Below are 20,319 nucleotides of genomic sequence, written 5' to 3' on the forward strand. Positions count from 1 at the left end.
TGTTCTGTGCTGCACCCTTTATAAAGCAGTCTACAGGGACACCTGGGTGGCTCTGTCAGTTAAGCATCTGACTCTTGGTTTCAGGTCAGGTCATGATCTCATGGCTTGTGAGTTGGAGTCCCACATCAGGCTCTACACTGACAGCACGGAGCCTGCTGAGGATTCTCTCTCTCCCTCTCTCTCTGACCCTCCCATGCTCTCTCTCTCTCTCTCTCAAAATCAATAAACTTAAAAAAAAAAACAAATAAAAAGCAGTCTTATTTTAGAGCCCCTACAAATAAAAATAATCACCTTCCCCACAGATGATGGAGAACCTGTTAATATGACCTGATGAGTCTTATTCTGGAAGTGTTTAGAAACTCCAGTACACCCAAATATGCCCCAAAGCATAGCCTTGCAGAACCCCTGGGCTGGAGGAACCCTCAATTGAAAGTCACCTCCACCGAGACCATGGTTTCCAAGTTCTTCCATTGACGGGAAGCGTGTGAGGACCATAGGGGTGACTCTGTCAAGATCTGGAGCCAGACTTTCTCCTTCAGGGTTGGTGATTTGGGGGCCAGTCTCCCATCCAACCATCCATGTTTGTGTAGTGGTTGTTAGGGACGGACAAGCGCTGGGAACACAGCAGCGGGACAAATGGACGTGCCTCCCAACTTTATGGCGTCTTCAGCCCTGTGAGGAAGACACAAGCAATCACAGCCAGTTGTAAGACGCAGTACTGCAGTGACACTCTCGGCCACTCCTCTTCACCAGGAACCACAACTGGCAGGTGCCGGGCTGGTGCGAGGAAACACGGCGGTCAGTGGCACAGGCAACTGCTTTCCAGCGCATCCAGGAAAGTGATACTGTCTACACCCGATTTCATTTGTGGGCCAATTTAAACTAAACTGCGTTAGTTTGCTTAACACAGCATTTTGGCTTTGTATATGTATTTATTTTGCGCACACGCTCTCTGAGGGCCCCAGGACACTACCTAAAGTGTGTCGGTGCAGGTAATAATTGCTTGTCCTGCCCCTGGTTGTTCTAGCACGAGGACATGCTATCGGAGGAGCAACTAGCAAGTAAGCAATTCGCCTCTAGCACACAAAGGCTGAAGACGCACGGGTGACCTAAGAATCTAGCTTCAGCTGGTGGTTTTCAGGCAAAAGTAACCACACTGACCAAGCTGTGCCTGACGTCTGATTTAAGGCTGTGGAAGACCCCAAGACAGAGGACCCTCAGATTGAGAGGGTCCTTTTTTCCTGACCTTTCTTAGCTAGAAATAAGGCCCTCCCAGCCAAGAGCAGGGCCGAAAGTCGTATTCAAGATGCCTGGGACCTGAAACGCATCAGAGTCAGTATCACAGAGTCGATGGAAACGTTGAGAAGGCCTGGTGGGCAGTGTTCGGAGCAGGGCCGAAAGGTGTGGCTTTCACGTTGTTTTCCATTATTTATATATTTAGAAGCTTATGGGAACAAATCTCTAAAAAGAAACACTCAAGATATAGTTTTCATATTAACATTGAATTATAATAATAATTGTAACAAACACTGGGTATGTACTATGGGGCAGGAACTGTTCTAAGAGAGAGAGAGAGAGAGAGAGAGAGAGAGAATATAGATAGATAGCATCTATCTATATTTTCAAAATTTTTTTAAACATGTATTTATTTTTGAGAGACAGGCAGAGTGTGAGTTGGGGAGGGGCAGAGAGAGGGAGACACAGAATCCGAAGCAGGCTCCAGGCTCTGAGCCATCAGCCCAGAGCCCGATGCGGGGCTCGAACTCACGGACCGCAAGATCGTGACCTGAGCTGAAGTCGGACGCTTAACCGACTGAGCCACCCAGGCGCCCCATGTATTTTAAAAATTTTTTTAAACATGTATTTATTTTTGAGAGACAGACACAGAATGCGAGTGGGGGAGGGGCAGAGAGAGGGAGACACAGAATCCGAAGCAGGCTCCAGGCTCTGGGCTGTCAGCACAGAACCCAATGTGGGGCTCAAACCCACGAACCGTGAGATCGTGACCTGAGCTAAAGCTGGACATGTAACCAACTGAGCCACCCAGGCGCCCCTGTCTATCTATATGTTAATCTCACTACTCCATGAGATGTAGTGACTCTCATGTTTTGTTTTACAGCTGAGGAAACTGGCACGGAAAAGTTAAGGCACTTGACCCAGGCCACAGAGCTGTGAGTGGCAGAAAGCACATCTGAACCCAGATAGTTTGGCTCCCCAGATTATACCCTTGGCTGTTTCTCTTTTCTGCCTCTGGAGGGACTCTGAAGTCCTAAAGTACTGTAACACTAAATAAATGTTTGCTGAAGCATATATTGAGTCATAAGCTGCCTCCGCGTAACCCTGCCCCACCCACACTTCATTGTGGAGTCCTGGAGGCCCGTCGGAATCGTGGGCCTGTGAGCCCCCGTGAGGGATTTTCTAGTCCAGATTGAGCCTGGAGTATTCATCACCTAGCTCCCTGAAATCAAAGCAACACTTAACTAATTTGGACACCCCCCCCAACTGAAGTGACTTTGAAATAACTACAAGAGGGGCAGCCGGGTGGCTCAGCCAAAGCATCCGACTTCAGCTCAGATCATGATCCCGTGGTTCGTGGGTTCGAGCCCCGTGTCGGCCTCTGTGCTGACAGCTCAGAACCTGGAGCCTGCTTCGGATTCTGTCTCCCTGTCTCTCTGCCCCTCCCCCAGTCACACTCTGTGTGTGTGTCTCTCTCTCTTTCAAACAATAAATAAACATTAAAAATTTAAAAAAAAAAGAACTACAAGAATTGACTGATATAATATTATCCTACAGTATGACATAGGATGTGAGCTTCTCTTAGTAACCTTGATGAAAACAGGAAGCAAAAAATTCACCTAGAAGATCAGTAAATAGCAGAGTAGTTCCAGATAACATTTGTTTAAGTTTCCCCAGAAAGGTTGTAAGTGGCTTCTAAAGGAAATTAGATCTCAGAAACATATATAGGAAACCAGGTAAGAAGGAGGGAGTGAGAGAAGCCAGTTCCTGAACCAAGTTAGTTATTGCAATTGGACATTAATTAGGCTCTGAGTTTCATGGAAACAAAAGCTAATGGCTCAGAAAGGAAGGGACCAAGACATCGGTTGAGCTCTTACTGCGTGCCTGTCATTCTGATGGCGGCCACTTTCCATATGTAATGTCCTTTATCTTCACAACGGATCCTTGCACCGGGTGTCCTTAGTTTCATACGTGTCCAGGGAGATAGCAAAGCCAGGATTGGAACCGTGCCTCTATGATTCCAAAGCCTGTGCCTTTTTTATTGGCTTATATTCCTCTCACCCGGTAAAGTGACACATAGGACTTGTGTGCAGACCTCTAGTCTTTCTCAGAGAATTTGTCTCAATGGATCCAGGGAACTTATAGATGGTAGGTGCTTAGTCAATATCTGTAGAAGAACAGGAATAAATAAAGGCATGGATAATAAGAGGAAAGATATTTTCTTTAATTTTCATAAGCTGTAGAAATGGTTTCTATGGCTGCTTTTATATCGGCCCCTGCTAAATACAAAGTCACACCGGAGCCTCATAATTCAGTACAAGGCACATAAGCTAAGGTCTAAAAATGCAATGCTTTACATTTTTTTCTTTTCTTGTTTAATTTTTTGAAATAGGAGCGTAGGCCTCCTTCTCTATGCCTCTTCAGCCCCCCCTTTATTTCGCAACGCTCCGAAACGTCCTCGGCCTCTCCTCCGACTCTGTTCAAGGTCAGTGATGAACTTATTAGTTCTGGTCCAGTGGACACTTTCCATTCGCTGTCTTTGTTGGTCTCTTAGTGGCATTTAACATCAGTGACCACTCGGTCTGTCTCCCCACCCCCCCACCCCCCAGTCTGCTGCTCCTTTACAGGCCCCTCCGCCCTCCCCTCCCCTCTCTCCGCATCACTCATTAGATGTTGAAGCTCCTCACGGTTCGGTCATGGGCCACTCATCGTTCTCATGCTGCTCTGCCCCTCCCTGGCCATCTCATCCATTCTTGTGACTTCACTTGCCATCTTCATGCTGAAGACTCTGCAATCTGAAAACCTCAACCAAATATTTTTTTTATTTCCAAATACTGAGAAAGATCTAAACTGCGACTGTGTGTCTTGAAAGTAAGCGGTTTCTCTTGATGAAGTCAAAGGCTAGGGGAACAAGTGAAAAACCTGATGTATTTCTTAGCCTTTTCTTGGTAGTTAGTCATACATTAGGAGTCACTTCTATGCATCTTTGAACAACTCTTTGCGTTGGTGGCGACTACGTATTTGACAGAGTGGAAGGGAAGCACAGACGTTGAAAGATAAAGCGTGCGTAGCTACCCTCAATTGAATAGGATTCATAAAGATAAAATGCCTTCTGAAATTTTAATAGAAATCAATGTGAAATTAGATTCAATTTATAATAACTCAAATTACAAGCAATTTATAGAGTGTATCTGTTGTGTAAACGTGGGAATCCAGACGAGAAGATGATTGATCGTTTGATTGATTATGTAACGTGAATTACATTCTGTCCAGCTGCACCTGAGTATATTCACAGACACAGCTGGATGGCGTCCTGGTCTAGAGAATAGATATTTTCTTCTTTTCACACAATCTGTTCCTAGAACAGATTATGTCTATCAGGACATAAATATTATTTTCCTGATAAGAAAATCAGACCGAGAGATTTTATTCTCAGCCAGGGATCCAGTGTCAGAAAGCTGTGGTTCTAATTAACAATGAGTTAGTAAAGTTGACACAGTACTTTAAACCTGTGTGGCTACTTAAAATAATACAACCATGGGGTGCCCGGGTGGCTCCGTCAGTTAAGCGTCCAACTTCGGCTCAGGTCATGATCTCACAGTTGGTGAGTTCAAGCCCTGCATTGGGCTCTGTGCTGACAGCTCAGAGCCTGGAGCCTGCTTCAGATTCTGTGTCTCCCAGTCTCTCTCTCTCTCTCTCTCTCTCTCTCTCTCTCTGCCCCTCCACTGCTAGCGGTCTGTCCCTCAAAAATAAATAAACATTTAAAAACAATTTTTTTTAATTAAAAGTAAAAAATAAATAATATAATCATGCTCCAAATTCTGCAAAAATGGGACTCATTTAACTTCGGATTCCAGTAACTGAGACTAGACACAGCATGAAAAATCTATTATTACCTATCGTAGATTTCACCTCCCTAAAAATAATATGCCTTCCAAAGTAAACATTAGTTCATTGTGCAGCGTAACTTAGGTTTCTTTACAGACTTCGCCAGGAACTTCAAACTAAAATCTTCATTTATTTTGATAAATTTCTCTCTTGCCTGCAGTTTGTTTCAAAAGAATTCCTTTGGTTGTAGCAGTGTTCAATCTTTTGGTAATTTTTTTCAAAAACACCTGCCAACTGCAAGACAAAAAAAGTAACTGAAGAATGTAGCAGAAACTTTCATTGACAGGAATCCACTGAGTTATCTTCCCATTTTTAATTTCTTATTCTCCCTACCTTCTCCTCTCCATCCCCATACTACACAGATGCACTTGTGCACACGCGCGCGCACGCACACACACACACACACACACACACACACACACACACACACTCCTGCGCGCGCATAGCCCCCAACAACTTCAGGGGTGCTGACTAGGGACAGTACGTGCGATAGCAGAATGAGAGGGATTGAGGGGGGGGGTCCCTACTTGGTGCTCAAGACATGTTCTATCAATGAAGATGTGCACCCCAGATCTGCCTCCTTTCCCTTCCCCTGTTATTTTGTAGCATAACCACCCTGCACCTGCAGAAATAACCAAATAAGTGGGAAGGTGTAAGAAAAGGTAAATGATAGGTCACTGTTAGCAGCTTTGATTCAAAGTCACAAAAGGAATCACCCCTCCAGTCACATAGGCTGTGATTACCTTAGAGTCTTTCTCCTTTCACAAATTATTTTGCTTTGGGGTGATCTCTCATCTATGCTGTCGGTCCCGTTGGGGATCACTTCTCTACTGAAAACAACAGTTGCCTCCTTCCTCTGCATCGGGGCTTTTGGACACGCTTGTGGTGAGTGTACTTTATCGCCGTGTGTGTTTATCACGGTTTTCACCAACCTGCACAGACCCCAGCCCACGTGGCCGGGCAGCAGAATCGATAGGAAAGGGGGCGGGGCATGTAAGTTTCTGCCTCTCTCCCTCTAACAGGGCTGCGGAGGTGCAGGCAGTCTAAACCACTGCCCCGGGGTCTGGGGCAGTCCAGCCTTGCAGCAGAGTCAGGGACAGGCAGTCTGTCCCTCTGCTGTATCCAGAGACCCTGGTTCTTTGGAATAACTTACTTAATGATTCCTTCCAATTTCAACTATAGTAAATAATTTGCTGAACAAAACGAAATATTGATATTAAAGGAGGAAAAACAATCACTTCCTTTAACAAACAAAACCGTTATATTCCAATTTAATTAACCAAGAAGCCCCCAAACCACAGAGCATGTCAGCCAGCATTTACAATTAATTAGCTTTGGTCTGAAAGAGCCACAGGTATTGAGCAAAGAGTTATGGATTAAAGGCTTTATTTTCTCTGCAGACGCTGCCCACTTCTAGCTCTCACACCCTGATAGCACTTTGCTGCTTCAGGCATCAAATTATTTCTGGAGTGAGTAATCTCATGTCAGTTTGTGATTTCACATGATCAAAATATGGGAAAAGTGAGAATAAAGCACTCTTTTTTTTTTTTCAACATTTATTTATTTTTGGGACAGAGAGAGACAGAGCATGGACGGGGGTTGGGTTTTAAGGGAGGGAGACACAGAATCGGAAACAGGCTCCAGGCTCCGAGCCATCAGCCCAGAGCCCGACACGGGGCTCGAACTCACGGACCGCGAGATCGTGACCTGGCTGAAGTCGGACGCTTAACCGACTGCGCCACCCAGGCGCCCCAAGCACTGTTTCTTTTAAAATGAAGACCTAAAGGGGCGCCTGGGTGGCTCAGTTGGTTAAGCCTCCGACATCGGCTCAGGTCGTGAGCCCACGCACGGCTTCTGGGTTCGAGCCCCACATCAGGCTCTGTGCTCACGGCTCAGAGCCTGGAGCCTGCTTCTGATTCTGTGTCTCCCTCTCTCTCTGCCCCTCCCCTGCTCATGCTCTGTCTCTCTCTCTCCCTGCCTTAAAAATAAACGTAAAAAAAAATAATAATAAAGACCTAAAAAGTGAACAACACAACTTCCCTTCAGTTTCTTCTGCTTTTCAAAATAATTCTCTACCAAACAGCCAAGGAAGATAAATATTAAGGAAAACTTAGGGCATTAGTGGTCACCCTTGGCTTTTAAATGGACTGTCTTGTTTATGGTAAATCACGTGATTTCTTCTTTTCCACATTACATTAGCATATGTATAAATGACTTAACTAGAAACTACTGGAGTTAGCATTTAAAAGGCAGCATGATGTAATGAAAAGAATATTAGATTCATTAGATTCTTGGAATCAAATTATCTGGAATATGCTTATTCCTTGAAGGAATCTTAATTTTAGTTGGATAGTCCTTTTACCGTAGAAGATATATGTACACACACACACACACATACACACACACACATTATGGACAACTGTTTCTCCCCAGAAAAATCCGGCACTGGCATTCCACACGGAATGGGCCTGAATTAGCCTGTGGTTGTCTTTTCCTGTCTATAGGCAGCTGAAATGCTGCATTGTAGGTACCTGGTTTCATCCACCGCATTCAGTAAGACTAGCTGGTTCTCCATTACTCGTGTTTGTGATAGGTCCCAGTAATGGCGGTTAAAGAAAATCATATATATCTAGTTGGGGATGGATTTTTTTTTTCTTAAATTTTTTTTTTCAACATTTATTTTTGGGACAGAGAGAGACAGAGCATGAACGGGGGAGGGGCAGAGAGAGAGGGAGACACAGAATTGGAAACAGTCTCCAGGCTCTGAGCCATCAGCCCAGAGCCTGACGCGGGGCTCGAACTCACGGACCGCGAGATCGTGACCTGGCTGAAGTCGGACGCTTAACCGACTGCACCACCCAGGCGCGGGGATGGATTTTTAAACTTACATTTGCATTTATGTGGGTCGTGTGTCTTAGGTGCTCACAGTTCTTTTAATTTAGGTATTATTGGGCCCAGTTTGCAAAGGTATAGCTCCGGAAGAGGTTCAAGCTATGCAGTTTCTCTGGTACTAAGCAGGGTTGGGAATGATCTGTAGATGGGAGGCATCATCTGTCCAGAAGAGATTAATGGCCAGAAGGTCAGTTGGCACAAGGCAAAATGTATAAGGACCTGAGTGCAAATTAGGAAGAAAGCCAGGGAGATCAACCCAGGCTGGAACGGAGGGCTAGAAAGCAGAAGTCAAGCTGGCAAGCCAAGGCAGAGAGGCAGGAGACCAGGAGGCCAAGGTTGGAGCCTGGGAAGACCAAGCTCCAGGGCTTGGAAGCAACTGCACGATAGGAACAAATGGTGGGTCGTCAAACCCGGGTGCAAGGTCATCGTCACCAGCTCAGACAGAAGGCAAGGCTGTGTCCGAGGGAAATGGGGCCGTGTGCCCACCCTGCGGGTGCTCTTCACCTGGCATCATCCAGGGCATCTATAGTCAACACACTGCAAAGAGAACGCCCTGAAGGCGATCCTCCAGACTGCCGTGTTCGCGATGGTTTTCTCCTCCCTGCCGAAGTTCTTACGGGTGTGTATTGGCAGGTGGGAGCCCGGGAGAGCAGGGAGCAGGAGTGTAACTTTGTAGGTGTGCGTGGAGAGGAATAACGACGTGCAGGTCGCGAAGAAGCCACCAGCTCTGGAGTCGTAAGCTCAAGGGTATGTCACACGGCATCGAAGGCAATTGACAAATCGGTAGTGCGTTCCTTTAGACCTTTCTGTTACACGCGAACTGAGGATGGTTTCAGTTTATTCCATCAGGACGAGGGTCTTCTCTCTTAAGATACGACAGACCACAGAAGCTCGAAGCAAGAGGCCTCTTGCTGCTGTCATTCAGTCTCAGAACCAGAACTTCCCGGTCTCTAGGGAGGGTTTTCTTCCAGGTCCTGCCCTGGAGTTTGCCATCAGGGCAGTACCCAGGTCTGACGTAGGAGGTCTGCTGGACACGCGGGTACTGAGAAGTCCACCTGTTCCCAGGCTGCCGATAGAGGGTGGCACCAGGTCGCCATCAGGCTCTGGGCAGGTTCATTGGAGCAGAGGTCCCCAACCTTCTCTTGGGCCCCGGGGCCCTGCCTCCTACAGGTGGCACTGTGCTCACTGGTGAAGGCGCTCCATGAGAGCTCAGCTTGCGCAGAATACCGAGGGAAGCCAAGAAGTTCAGCCGCAATGTCCAGTGCCCTGCTTCCCGGCCGCCACAGTGAGCACAGCTTGGAGGACGGCGAGTTCTGAGCAACAGGCAACCTAATGAGCGGAGAGGGCTTAGCCCGTGGTGAAGACAGGTGGAAGGTCTTTCTTAAAGTGTTCTAAATCCCGGTAGACATCGGAGCCACTTAGCTGAGCCCTGAGAAACCACAGCATCAGGGAGACCATGGCCTATGCACCTTCCAGAAACGGAGGCGGAGGACGCTTCCCTTTGAACTTCCCAAGCCATGGACGGAGTGTTTATTTGGTGTTTCTAAAATCCAACAGCCAGGAAATTACAAATCCATGATCTGTACTTCTGTTTAGCTTTCTATACCAACGGCCAATTTTTTTTTTTTTTTAATCAGACATCTTCTGCTTTATTTGGACATAGGAAAGCATTTCTCTTTTCACACAAGGACCTTGGCTCAGCTAACACTTTCATAGGGACCTGGCTTTCCACAAAGGAGAAGCTTTTACTTTGAGTAGCTTTGGTAAAAACCATGGTTTATGAATGGGGTCTTGTCGCAGCCATTATTTTTGCCTTGAGCCATATTGTCATTTGATCGTAACGTTCTTACTCTGACCATGAAAAACTTCCAGACACACATGGATGGTAACATCTACCAACGGCGTGTTTTCAAACATTGCTTTTTACCCTTTGTTGTGCCCCCAGGTATGGGCGAATGGTGTGCGGTTCGGATAACAGTTCAGGAGGAACTTCCAGCTTGACTCTGGTGGGGAAGCCCTTGAACTGGGTAGCTGGTTTACCTGCCGTGTGTCCCCAGTCTCCTTCACACTTATCTTTATCTCTGGAGCCGATATCAAGTTATCAGTCGTGTGGGGTGGGGTGGATTCTTCTCATCTGTGCGATTTAGGAGTGGACTCTGGGACACAAAGCAGCTTCTGGGTGACTCAGAGATGACTTCTGTGATATCTGGAGCCCATTGATTGCACACTTGTGTTGTGCATGGCTGTCATTCGGTAAATCCTGATGGACCGATTGGGTTCCCAGAGCGCTCGGATGCATTCTAAGCAGCTTCCGGCATCCTGTTTGTGTCTACAGAGGGGGAGGCAGGAGGTAATGGGGGGTGGTACATAATGATGTCGGTGGTGGCAGTAGATGTTGTGTTGCTGTTATTGTCAGGCAAGGACTCACTCTGGGTTGGGATTTTAGGGACAGAGAAGCCATTTTCATATAATTTGCCATTCACGTCCTAATTCTGGGCATGACCCGACTCACTCAGCAGAGACATTTTCCCCCTGTGATAGGAAGGTACGTTGCTAGGCAACTAGATCGGTAATTGGTAAATGCTTATATATGATTTGATTTGAGTTACATACAAAAATATGTAACTGGCTTTTTTTTTTTTTTGGTCTTTATTATTAATCAAATGATTATCATTTGGTTTTATTTTGCCCAAATAAAATAAAATAACTGCTTTTATTTATCAAGCTGCATCATAGCACGAGGCAGTGGAAAATCCCCAGTCCTAGAAGACAGAAAGCTTGAATCCTAATCTCAAAGATGAGAATCGCTAGTCCTGTGACTGTGGATAAGATCTGGTAACTTCGGAGCCTTCCTCTTTTCTAACCTGTCATTTGTGGTACAGATAACTTCTCAGCAGCGAGGATGGCTGTGACCAGGGATGGAACATACTTTAGAAAGAATAAGACATTCTGTTGCAAGGTGTAAGCATTACCTAGAACCCTAGGCTACGTAAGCTTGGACTTTCCATGTGTCGTAACCCCAAGGGCTGAATGGATCTCCCAGCACTTGAGTGGTATACACTGTCACCTCAACAAGGCACAGAGTTCTGGGGTCGGTGTGGCAGGTCCAGAAGAAAGGACACGTGACATTGATGTTCAGCAAGTTAATACTGCAGTGCTGGAGAGAGAGAGAGAGAGAGAGAGAGAGAGAGAGAGAGAGAGAGGCGCAAGAGCCCTCACCTCAAAGCAGCGTCTCATCAAATGTCGGAACACAAGATAGATACTCTCAAGACCAGTCGCTGTAAGACTTCAAGGCAACAGATGAGGCCCCCTGAAGGCTAAAGTAGTTGATGACGGCAGCTTAGACAAGCCGTTGAAGAGTGGGTAAATTTTTTAAGCATAAGGTAAATTCATAGAAATTATCACCGTGGGTGAGTATCGTGCATTAAACTGTAGAAGTCAATTCATGTTCAAACTGTAATCGCATCCTGCCGTAGTGTGTTACACGCCGTGGTATGACGTTAATGGCCAGCCATGGTTTGCTCCTAAACATTTTATTGGAAGTCATGTCACGAGTTCTCTTCTAGCGCTGATGAAATGGATCATTTACATAAAAATGGGGAAAACCCCAAGACCCGTGTGATTTTCAGTCTCTGGAGACATGGAAATGACCTCAGGGACAGCCAGTTATGAAATGGAAAGGTGAAGGAGGATGTTCTCACTCCCTGCTGGAGAGTTTCCAGAAAGACCAGCATGCTTCACGGCAGTGCCATAGCGCTTTTAAATAGGTCTTCTCTCACGGTGATGCCTAACTGGCACTCTGTTGCCCTTGTTTTGTTTCTTTGCTTGCACGTGGATATCTGAACTGTTTCCAGAAGGTTCGCCTTAGACCACTGGTTCTTGTCACATCCTCTGTATTTACAGTCGGCTCTATTTTCTTCTCCGTCTTGTGTCATTGACCGCACAGATTTCTTAGGAGCTGCTGTGATCTGTCATGCCATTGCTCATTATCAGGCAGTCTCCATCCTCGGAGCTCTGACATATTTTAGGATGGCAGATAAGCCATCGTAGCCCATGGCAGCCCCAGCCATTGTCACGTTCAGTTGAAGTTTGGATCGTCTTTCATGTGCTGATGGTGGACATCCTACCACTGTCGTCCCCTCCTGGGTCAGGACCCTTTCCCTTTGGCAGATGTAGCAGTTTTGAGGACCTCAGCCTGTCCTCCTCTGGAGCGGTTGGTTCTTCAGCTGATGTCTCACCAGTCAATTGCCTGGGTCCAGGACCGCCTGGGTGGCTCAGTCGGTTAAGCATCTGACTCTTGACTTTAGCTCAGATCATGATCTCGTGGTTCACAACTCAAACTCTGCATCGGGCTCTGCGCTGACAGCACGGATCTTGGTTGGGATTCTCTCTCTCTCTCTCTCTCTCTCTCTCTCTCTCTCTCTCTCTCTCCCTCTCCCCCGTTCGCACACACACTCTTTATCTCTCTCAAAAACAAATAAACATTAAATTTTTTTAATTACCTGGATCAAATTTGGTAGAGCTTGAATGACCTCTTAATTTTTATAAGCCCATCTATCCGAGCATCTGACACTTGAACACCCGCCTCAGATCAAAGGAAGTGCTCTCAGAATGTGGTTAGCAACACACAGTATGTAGGATTTTAAACAGGACGGCAAATCGTTAAAAGATGACAATACTGCCTGATATTCCTTCCTCTTCCTTAAGGTAAGTTCTATGCTTCGTGAAGCTAATAATTCTTAAAAGATTTTTAGGTCAATATTTTAGTAATCTCTAGACACTAAGGGTGGTAGACCCCAATTTAATTCTCATGAGATACACTTAAAATGATGGGCTTTCCATTTAAGCACCCCACAATTCTGAAAATTGAAGGTCAAATAGTCTATCACACAAGCACCAAGAAAAAAAAAAAAAAAAGAAGAATCCTCAGAAATTCCCCCTCTGATCTATATAACTGAGACCTAAGGTTTTTCCCCCCAACTAAACCAATAAAATTTCCCAGGTAATTATTTCTGTTTTTTTTTGTTTTTTTTTTTTAGATTTGGGTAGATCTGGCCAATCAGAGTAAGGAACCATCCCATGTGAAGGTCATGTCAGTTCTAAACTGATTCCTGAATTCAGATACCATCATATAATATGTTAGGATGGTTGTCTCCTGGGTGAGATGATAAGGCAAGGGAGAGAAAGGGGTAGAACCCAGAGGGAAGAACTGAGCTCCCCAGCTTAAATGCTCGCCAAGTTCACACCAGCCTGATGTGCTTAGCGAGGCACCATTTTCTTTTTCCTTTTTTTATTTTTTTTAATGTTTTTCATTTTTGAGAAACAGAGCACTAGTTGGGGAGGGGCAGAGAGAGAGGGAGACACAGTCCGAAGCAGGTTCCACGCTCTGAGCTGTCAGCACAGGGCCCTACGCAGTGCTCAAACCCATGGACCAGAAGAAGATCATGACCTGAGCCGAAGTTGGACGCTTAACAGACTGAGTCACCCAGGCGCCCCAGCACCACTTTCTTGACAGGTATTCAGTAAATATTAATTTCATCCTGTTAGGGAGGCTCTCTTTTTTTCTTGAAGTAAGGCACAGAGCGGCGCCTGGGTGGCTCAGTTGGTTGAGCGTCCGACTTCGGCTCAGGTCATGATCTCGTGGTTCCTGGGTTCAAGCCCCACGTCGGGCTCTGTGCTGACAGCTCGGGGCCTGGAGCCTGCTTCGGCTTCTGTGTCTCGCTCTGTCTCTGCCCCTCCCCCGCTCATGCTCTGTCTCTTTCTCTCACTCTCTCTGTGTCAAAAATAAATAAACATTAAAATGTTGTTAATAAAGAAAAAAAGAAATAAAAGAAATAAGACACAGAGAAGCAAATGAAGATCATCGATATTTAAAGATGTGTACCGGGATGAATAGCTTGAGGTAGTATATGATATTGTCCATGGTAAGAACGAGACAAGTAAATACTGCTTATAATTGTGTTTTAAGGAGGGCTTTTTTTGTTGTTGTTTGAAATCTTGTAAGACAACCTACTCATTTGTTTTTCTCCGTCGGAAGAAAGAACTTGTAAGGCATTAATTACACAAAATACACGTCTAGCCAAAATGTCTTCACTCTTTCTGTTCTCTCATGACTGCCTCTCCTTTATGTCACTGATAATACAATTATCCATGAATGATTTCTGTACCTTAACCTTCCCCTCTCTGCCTGTCATTGGGAGTGCTACACAGTAGGAGTGGGAGCTACTGACTTGCAAGAAATTGGAACACGTAAGACAGATCAAACAGCTGGTTATAACGATGTCAAAATTAAAATAAAATGTTCTTCTAGAATATAAGGCTGTAAAATATGGTTTTTGTTCATCTTTCAAATTCTGGCGTTCTCTAAGGGTATTTATCTCAAATGCGTGTTTCAAACAGAAAGGAATTTTTCAATGTGTTCGCAAAAGGATTCCCCCCCCATTTCTGTTTTTCTGCATGGAAGCCAACCACGGCTTCCCTAAAAGGACTAGAGTTTCCAGGAATTGCTTCAGAATCTTGGAAGAGATTTTGGAAATCATCTGATTTTCCCAATGCACACATTCCTTCCCCTGTTGCCCCCTGGAAGTGCCTTTCTAGCTACTATCTGGATGCTTCCAGTGGCAAAGAGCTCACTATTTCGCGAAGCAGACCCATTACTAATGGGTTACTCTAATTTCTGGAAAGATATCACTTACACTTATAAACCCAATTATGCCTTTCTGTTTTACCTGCCTGGTAAGAGATGGTGTGGTGCAACATGGGGCAGGGAGACCTAGATTCGGTCTTAGCCTCACTGCCTATAATCCTTCAAAGTACCGTCTATTAAACCTCCTGGGGGGCCTAGAGGGCTCAGTCACTTCAGCATCCAACTCTTGATTTCAGCTCAGGTCATGATCTCAGGATCGTGGGATCAAGCCCTGCACTGGGCTCTGTGCTGGCAGCGTGGAGCCTGCTTGGGATTCTCTCTCCCTCTGTCTCTGCCCCTCCCCCCCCACTCAAAACAAGTATACAAACTTTAAAAAAAAGACAAAAAAAAAAAGAACTTCCTGTTACTGAACACTGCACGTGCAATCTTAATTTTCATAAAAAGCCTATAACGGTAGGCACTATTTTTGCTGTGTCTTACTATGCAGAAATGATAACATTTATAATAGGGATGATGGCCGTATGATTGAATGCCAAGCACATGCCAGGTGCTCTGGAGACACTTTGTATACATTATAAACATCAGAATTGAAGTAACTTGCCCATTATCTCTCCTCAGCATCTGAAGAAGCTGGGTGTTCAGATTCAGGTCAGGTACTAAAAAGACTCTGGGTTTGACTCTTTAAATCTCATTTCTTTGTGAGATGGGAGTGCTATTATTTTCTTCACCAGGTTTTCTGAGATTCAGAAAGATAGCCTGTGAAGTTATCTGGCATTCTTGTTTGAAGAATACCTCCTGCTACATAGCATGTATTCATTAAAAAAATTTTTTTAATGTGCATTTATTTTTGAGAGAGAGACAGAGCATGAACAGGGGAGGGTCAGAGAGAGGGAGACACAGAATCTGAAACAGGCTCCAGGCTCTGAGCTGTCAGCACAGAGCCAAACACGGGGCTTGAACCCGCAGACTTTGAGATCATGACCTGGACTGAAGTCGTACGCTTAACCAACTGAGCCACCCAGGCACCCCTATTAATTTTTTTAGACTTTTTTTTTTTTTAAATACTCTTCCCTCCCTTTTCTCCTGGTTTATATTCCCTAGGCTAAATATCCCCAATTCTTTGGGTCTTCATTCATTCATTCATTCATTCATTCATTCAGCATATACATATGCTTCTTTGGCCCTGCCAGGATCCACATTATAGACAGGAAACAGACAATTAACAACCAACATGAATACTAAGTAAGTCATGCAAGGGGTGGGCGGCTAAGGCAGGCAGGATAGTGGAAACGAGGAGATTGGGGGCAAGGTCGTGGTTCATTTACTATAGCTGTGCAACCAGTTACCCCAAAAACTTAGTGGCTTAAAGCAACAGTGATCACTTATTATCCCTCGTGGTCTCTGGAGGTCAGAAATTTGGGACAAGACATAGTTGGGATGGGTCATCTCTGCCCACAGTGCCTTGGGCCTCAGCTGGAAGACTTGAAGTATGGCCTCTGGAATCAACTAAAGGCTCATTTATTCAGACGTCTGGTAGTTGACGCCGGCTGTTGACTGGAAACCTCAGCTCTTCTCTGCGTGGCCGTTTCTGTGTGGCTTGTGCTTCCTCACAACATGGAGGCTGGGTTCCCAGGGCAAGAGAGCCGGTAGCAGCCATGTTGTCTGTTACGACCCAAACTTGGGTCATTCCCACCATATTCTGGGTTCAAGACAATGTCAAAGTTCCACTGAGGTTGAAAGAGAAGGAAAACAGACCATGCCTGTCAATGGAGATAGGTCAATGACGTGTCATAGGAAGAGTGTAAGAGATGAGATATATATCGGTGCAGCCATTTTGGAAAGTACAGTCCGCCGTGGCGCGCAGGGTAGGTTCACTGATGAGGTAACATTTGAAGAAAGATTTAAAGGAGGTAAGGGAGGAAACCATGTGCCTAGCTCTACCTGGGGCAGGGCATTCCAAGCCAAGGCAGGAGCCTGTGAAAAGGCCCTGTGGCTGGAGCGTATCAGGAGTATCTGGAGGCTTGTATGGCTGGATCAGAGTAACTGAAGACGAGAATAGTAGGAAAGGTGGTCTGAGATATGAAGGAGGATATATGTGAGGGCTTCTAGGCCCCTGTAATTACTTGGCTTTTACTATGAGATAAGAAGCAAAATGGAAGGTTTTGAGCAGTTATGTTTTAGCAGAACCACTCTGACAACTGTGTGGAGAACAGACTGCACAGCAGGGGCTAGGGGTGGGAGGCAACAGAGGAAGGGAGACAAAGTAGGAGACTATTTTAGGAATCCAGGCAAGAGAGCTTAGTGGCTCAGAGGGAGACAGGAGCAGTAAAGGTGATGAGAGGTAGTACATCATGGACCTATTCTGAAGTTACAGCCAATAAGGTTTCCTGATGGATCGGCTGGCTGGTGTGAGAGAAAGAGGATTCAGAGGTGTCGGGGCCATTGCACGGATGGAATCTCCATTTTCTGAAAGAGGGAAGGCTGAGGGCATCCAGCTTTTCAGGAAAAGATCATGAATTTGGTCTTCAAGTACGAGACATCTGTTAGATCTCCAGGTGGGGCACAGGGCGTCGGGGCTCCGCCCTCCTGTTCCTCATGTAACTCATTCCCCTGTATTTCACTCTCGTGAAGATTTTTGGGTTTATAGCTAAGAACATACAAACTTTGAAGTGATGATTCCTGGTGGCTGTATATGCACCGTGGCGATTTTGTAGCTCAAGAGATTTGCCAGAGGATGACAATTACCGACCCAAGATTAAAACTAACTATTCCCGATCAGTAAGATGGGGGACGGGAGGAGGTGCAGGCGATGATGATTCTGTCTCCTTGACCTGCGTCACTGGTGACCTGTCAGGCAGCTGACAGTGGATGGATTAGGAGGTTTTGGTCTGTCGAACAAGGTCATGGTAGTCTGGTTGTTTTAAACAGCAGCTCAAACGTTTAATACCATTGGATGAGGCAACTGGAATTCGTCCAACACAAGTACGGTGTGAAAACACCAAGAATTCATCCAGAATGTTAGAGTCTCTGAAATGCCTCTGCCTTGTGGCCACTCGCCTCGTTTCACTGTTAAGAGGAAGTGTTGCAGAGCATTTGAATGGTCGGGGATGTGACATGAACAGTAGATGTTATTAACAATGTTGGCAACCCCCCCCCCCCCCCCCCCCCACCGTTCCCCATCTGCAGGCTCTGTGCCAAGTTTGCTGGCTCTGACCCTCACCCCCTGGTGCTTGCCCAGTGAATTGCATTTTGTATCGAAAGACCACCCCGCAAAAAGCCTGGTTTCCACCCAAGCAGCCCCTGCGCTCAGCAGCACCATCTACCCTGGCTGGACTTCATTCTGATTTGGTGTTCTGTTTCTGAAACCAGGTTGATTTATGTTTCCCCATCGCATTGGGCTGTTTTCTTCCACCACCAGGCACAGAGCATGCCTTCCCTGGTCACCTTGTAGATCGTCATCAGGCTGGCTTGGAATTGTTAGAATCTCTAAATAGCTCATAAGGTCTCTCACACTTGAGTTTGTGCCAGAGAAGCTATGGGACGATTAACCTAACGGGTGCTGTTTTATCCCCAGAGATGACCAGCTTTGTCCGTGCTGAAGCTGAGTGTACATAACAAACTCCCCTTTGTAAATCGCGATTGCAAGAGCCGTGCACTTTTATGGCATTTTTCTTCTGTGTGAGCGATTGGGTAGCTCATGAGGGTTGTGGCAGCGTTGCGGCTACTGGCAAGCACCCAGAGGATGAACAGGGAACTGTCAAGATTCAGGAAGAACGAGGGGCTTTTTAAGAGAAAGAAAACACGAGGCACCTGGGTGGCTCAGTCGGTTGAGCGTCCGACTCTGGATTTCAGCTCAAGTCATGATCCCAGGGTCGTTGGAACGAGCCCCGCATTGGGCTCCCCGCTGAGTGTGGAGCCTGCTCAAGATTCTCTGTCTCTCTCTGTCTCTCTCTCTCTCAAATAAAATTTAAAAAGAGAGAGAGAGAAAGGCTCTCTGTCTCTCAAATAAAATTTAAAAAGAGAGAGAGCAAGGAAATAAAGTAGCTCTAGCATATCTGATTGGACCATACTTTTCTCCTTACTGGCCCTTTTCTGCATTTTTCCTTCCAGGGCCGCCCAGAAGTTAAATCTGTCTTCCAAAAAGAAGAAACACCGGCCTTCCACGTCTTCTGTGGCCGAGCCCCCGCTCTTTGCCACCAGCTTCAGTGGCATCCTGCAGACCTGCCCTCCCCCGGCCCCGCCCTGTCTGCTGCGGGCCGTCAACAAGGTGAAGGACACGCCAGGCCTGGGCAAGGTAGGTGCTGGGCGGTGGGGCGGGTTGCGCATCGAGGCGAAAGCAGAGGACGAGGAGCCCGGTTGGTTTGTTAACACAAGGGGGTGACCAGGGAGCACAGGGGTCAAAATGAGATTCACTTGGAAGTACCGTCAGCTTTTCTTCAGTCCCGTGTATGACGTGGCCGGTGGAGACCATGAGAGTGTTCGAGGTCTGATTGGGTTTGGGCAGGACACAGTCAGCTGGGCAGTGTCGACAGATCTGTAGCCGTTTGGAGTAAACAAAGACACAAAGGGCAGCAGGCGGAGGCTGCTTCGAAAACTTCGTTTTCAGACACCACCCCCAGACTCTCGGTGCCGACGTGGGTGCCTGGGTGAACTCCTCACACTCTCCTCTTCAGATGGAGAATAAGCGAGACTCAGGAAAACACTTAGCTGAGGAAAGGTGGCTGCTGTGTCTCTTGCGTCTTCGTCAGAAGTGGGACGGGGCACACAACCCCGCCAGTGCCTTGCGCGCTCAACGCAATCTGCCACCGCCTTCTTTCTGGAACGCTGCAGGTCTGGCTGAAGGCTTGGCTGCTGTACTGTGAGGACCGAGCTTGCGCGGTCGCTGATCCCCTTTTTCCCTGGACCCCCCAGTCACGGCCGTTCCAGGTGCCTGGTCTTCCCGTAACTCACCGGCCTTCTGGAGCTCACCGTGGGGCCCTCTGCCCCTTCTTTCTTGGCCACGCCTTCCTCTCCTCACTGCTTCTCTGCCCCTCCTCCCCTCCTCCGTGCTCTCCCACTCTCCCAACTTCACGACCCGCCTCGGGAAGGCATGAACTTGCCGTGTTCCTCTTCCCGACGGTGAATAAACTGGAAGATTGTTTTGAACGGAGCATTGCTTACTCCAGCGGAATGTATGAGGTTCTGGAATTTTCCCGACGGTTCCCCCAGGCCCAGAAGTAGAGTAGGGAACAAGGGCTGTAGGGCGGCCCTCGCCTCACCAGCCAGGAAGGAGACGGAGAAAACCCTGCGGGTTGGGATCTCTCTCTAGGGAAGGACTCGTAGAGGGGACAGCTGCTGAGGGGGGACAGTGACACCCTCACGGAGGTCATCACGGATGGTTGACATGCTGCCTTCTGAGGAGGGTGGGTAATGCAGGGCTTTAAAATCGTGTCTTTTCTTTTTAATCGTGGTAAAGCTAACACGTCACGTAAAATTGACCACCTGACCCATTTTTTAAGCGGACGCGGGCTTCTGTTTTGCTAAGAGGAGTTTGGAACTTGAACGCTGCAGCCAAACTGCCCCTGGACGACGTCGAGGTAGAAGTACAGCAGAATTGAAAATAGAATAAATAGTAAGTGTTGTATATAAATCAGTATGGGCGAAGTTGAGAAGCTTGA

General features: G+C 46.7%; 1 protein-coding gene across 1 annotated transcript in view; it reads left to right on the forward strand.

Moving 5' to 3' along the window:
- KIF26B (kinesin family member 26B) overlaps positions 1–20,319 on the forward strand; it is a 481,358-nt gene that overhangs the window by 319,044 nt on the left and 141,995 nt on the right. The window contains exon 5 of the mRNA XM_040451654.1: positions 18,773–18,956. Coding sequence (XP_040307588.1) covers positions 18,773–18,956 — 184 coding nt within the window. The remainder of the gene's footprint in view (positions 1–18,772; positions 18,957–20,319) is intronic.

This window comes from Herpailurus yagouaroundi, unplaced genomic scaffold (genome assembly GCF_014898765.1).
Source record: "Herpailurus yagouaroundi ecotype Mexico unplaced genomic scaffold, PumYag 205, whole genome shotgun sequence".
Taxonomy (NCBI): domain Eukaryota; kingdom Metazoa; phylum Chordata; class Mammalia; order Carnivora; family Felidae; genus Herpailurus; species Herpailurus yagouaroundi.